Source organism: Parasteatoda tepidariorum, unplaced genomic scaffold, assembly GCF_043381705.1.
Source record: "Parasteatoda tepidariorum isolate YZ-2023 unplaced genomic scaffold, CAS_Ptep_4.0 HiC_scaffold_3635, whole genome shotgun sequence".
Lineage (NCBI taxonomy): Eukaryota > Metazoa > Arthropoda > Arachnida > Araneae > Theridiidae > Parasteatoda > Parasteatoda tepidariorum.
The window spans coordinates 717-4,479 of NW_027261698.1; the positions used below are offsets into that span (position 1 = coordinate 717).

The window sequence follows — 3,763 nt, forward strand, 5'->3', positions numbered from 1 at the left end:
CAAATTTACATAATTGACAGCTCTTAAATTTAAAAGATAATCCCTTTACCATTTCTTCCAAAATTGATTTATAAGTCTTTCTCGATATTTAAATTTTTTAATTATCATTTTTTTGTCAATCATGCAGTTAATACCGGATAACTTGACTGACGGTAAACTTATTAATCGTCTTCCAAGTAGCATGTGGGATGGCGTTAGAGGAAAAGTATCTGGAGTGTCTGTAGTCACGTAAGTAATAGGCTTAGTTAATCACAGCTTCTATTTCACATAGAACTGTTCCTAGTTCTTCACTAGTCAAAGATGTTTTCCTCAGTAATTTCCTAAGAATGATTTTCATTGAACGAACCATTCGCTCGTAGAATCCACTCCACCAGGGTGCTCTTTCAACAATGAATTTCCACTTTATTCCCTTTGAGGAATAAAACTCACTCACTTCAGAACTGCTCAAAATATTCCACATTTTTTTCAATTCAAACTCTGCTTGTTTGAAGCATTGTCTGAATAAATAACAGAACGAAGTCCTCTTCTGGAAATGAAGCGACAAAAAGCAAGTAAAAATGCTTCAGTTGTTAAACTGGAAACAATTTCCAGTTGTATCGCTCGTGTAACTGCACAGGTGCATAGCATGATGTAAAACTAACTATCAGAATCTTTCACAAATAAGGGTTCAGCAAAATCCAGGCCAGTAACTGAAAATGGAGGTGACTGTTCTATTCTGTCTTTAGGAAGAGGTGCCATAATTTCACTTCCTGATCGAACATTGAATCTTTTACATAAGACGCAGCTTCCAATTACTGACTTAATAAATTGCCTACCTTTCGGAATCAAAAATTTCTCTCGTACCTGTGTTAATGTGTTTGAAACACCAGAGTGTAGGGTCTTTTCGTGTGCTTCTTTCACTATCAGTTCTGTAAATTTTGTTTTTGATGGTAATAGTATAGGATGTTTTTCATAATAGTTCAAATTGGAGTGCTGTAGTCTTCCACCCACAAGTATAATCCCTTTGTCAGAAATGAACGGATTTAAGTCTCTGATTTTTGAGCACTTCTGTAAATGTTGTCCTTCCTTTAAGCAATCTATATCCTTACTGTAGTTCTTTGCTTGTACGTGTCTCAACAAAAGGTTTTCAGCTTCTTCTAATTCTTCTGCAGTTAAAACATTTTTGATTTTATATTCTTTCTTAACTCTCAAATTCGTTATAAGGGGCCGTTCAAAAAGTACGTACACAAAATCGGAGAAATTTTAACCCCCTCCCCCCCTTTGTACATAACCGTACAGAAGGTCTTACTCCCCCCTTAGAGTACGTACATTTTATTAGTCTTCCCCCCTTTTTCATAAAAATTAAAATAATTATGTTTTAAATAAAATTAAATATTTATTTAATATAAATGATTAATTTAAATTATTTAAACAATAACTCCTAACTTTATGTACGTACTTTGTATAATACCTCCCCCCTCCCCGTCATACAAAACCGTACAAAATAGCAAATCCCCTCCCCCCCTTCGGGATGTACGTACTTTTTGAACGGCCCCTAAATCTTCTAATCCAGGCTGTTATTCGGAAAATCTTCTTAACAGAACAAAATTTTTGGATATCGAAATTTGAATTGTGAACATTATTTTCACTTGCATAATTAACTGCAATAAATTTCGATCTCTTTTCTTCATCTACATCTGCTCTTTTAAAATTTTCTTCATTTTTCAGCCATTTTTCTTCGCTTAATGTCAACCATGTTGGTCCATTAATAATAATTGCACTTGAGAGTAAATCATTAGCACTGCATCCTCTTGATATGATATCAGCTGGATTATCATTTACCTTTATGTACTTCCAATTAGTAGGATCTGTTAAAGTTTGGATCTCACTTACTCTGTTTGAAATAAATGTCTTCCACTGATTTGCATTTCCTTGAACAGGGGTGATTGTGAGCCCAAGTCAAAATTCCGGAAAATTTCTTGAGTTAAAAAAAACAACAAAAAATAGTTTAAATTGAAAAAGATTTAAACAAGGTTTTTTTCCTATATTTCTTAATTTACTTAAAATATTTTTAAAATTTTACACGTACCTATACCATTTACACATAGCTATGATGACCTGGAGAAGTAATTAAAATTTACAAATATGTCTTTCTTTCTTGAGTTTATGATTATGACAACTATTTACTGATAAAAAATGAATATTAATCATGAATATAAGCTTATAAAGTATCTCTCTGGCTCTTCCTTACAAACAAATAAAATAAACTGTGTTTTTAAGTTCCACCTTTGAAAATTTGATTTCCAGAAACTTCTGTGATAAATGATATTTTGAAACGTCTGGACCTTCGATCTCCGGAAACTTCCAGATCACTGTTAGCGAAAATTCCGGAAATCCGGATTTTTTCCGGAGCACAATCACCCCTGCTTGAATCCAACTAAGGGCTATGGTTGAGTCAGAATATAGTAGTTATTTATTTGAAACATGTTCCTTAAAGTATCCAATAGTCTGGAACCTATACGAGTGGACACCAGCTCTTATCTTGGTAGACTCAACTTCTTTAATGGTGCAACGCGTGCCTTTGAAGAAACGAAGCATACGTAAAAATTTTGATTTCTTTCATATCGAATATATGCAATCGCTCCATATGCCTTCTCACTTGCGTCGCAAAATATAATTATCTTATAATTCCCTACTTCGGAACAGCTATCTTCTTCATGAAAATAATATCTTGGTAGTGAAAGTTCCTTTAATACATTTACTTCCTTATACCATTTTTCCCATTTCAGTCTTAAAATATCTCCGAATTCCTCATCCCATTCTAAGCCTTGTTCCCATATTTCTTGAAGAATTTTAATTCTAATCGCGAATGCTGTTGTATATCCCATTGGATCAAATAGTTTTGATGATATGCGTAATACGCTTCTCTTAGTATTTTTCACATTTTCCAAAAAATCAATTAAGGAACTTAAATCTAAATTAAATTAATTCTTTAAAGTATTCCAAATGAATCCTAAAACTTTTAAAGGTACTGTTTCTTTACTAGGATATTTTTCAAATTTTGTGTCTTGCCATTTTTGGCATAACTCCTTAGAATTACTCTTCCACTTCCTAAGATTTATTGATGCATCCTTTAATATTAATTTAGTGTCCCTGGATAATAGTAGTCCATCTTCAATCGTATTTGTACCAGTAATAAGATCGTCAACATACAAATTTTCATTCAAAACCTTACACGCCAAAGGATGAGATTCTTTATAATTTTTGATATGATACTCTACTGTTCAAGCCAGTAAAAATGTTGATGATTTCACTACGAAAGTTGCGGTTCTATTGCGAAAAACCTCAATTTTCTTGGGAGGGAATTGCTCTGACCAAAGAAATCTAAGATAGTCTCTATCATGTTCATCAATTAACAATTGTAGGAAAGCCTTTTCACAATCAGCAATTATTCCTATCTTAAACTCGCGAAATTTTAATAGTAAAATTAAAAGATTAGGGTTAGATTGGGACCCGATAATAAGTTATCATTTAGAGAGTAGCAATTTTTTTCTTTAGCCGAGGCATCAAAAACTATCCGTAACTTTGTAGTTTGTTTATCATTTTTAATTACTGGATGATGAGGTAAGTAATAAACCATATTTGGAACTATTGATTTATCATTAACAGGTTCTATTATTCCTTTCGATAATTGTTTTTTAAAAATACTAGCATAATTATCATGCAAAGAAGGATTTTTATTGAAACGCGATGTTAAACTAATTAACCTATTTTTAGATAAATT

General features: G+C 32.4%; 1 protein-coding gene across 1 annotated transcript; it reads right to left on the reverse strand.

The window, feature by feature from the left end:
• Positions 1 to 641: 641 nt before the first annotated feature.
• LOC122273313 (uncharacterized) lies at positions 642 to 2,867 on the reverse strand (the record flags this gene model as incomplete). Its single annotated transcript, XM_071176907.1, has 3 exons — positions 2,639 to 2,867; positions 1,629 to 1,847; positions 642 to 1,145 (listed from the first exon to the last, which is right to left on the reverse strand). Coding segments are annotated over exons 1-3 (952 nt in total), but the record flags the coding sequence as incomplete, so codon positions are not given.
• Positions 2,868 to 3,763: the final 896 nt, after the last annotated feature.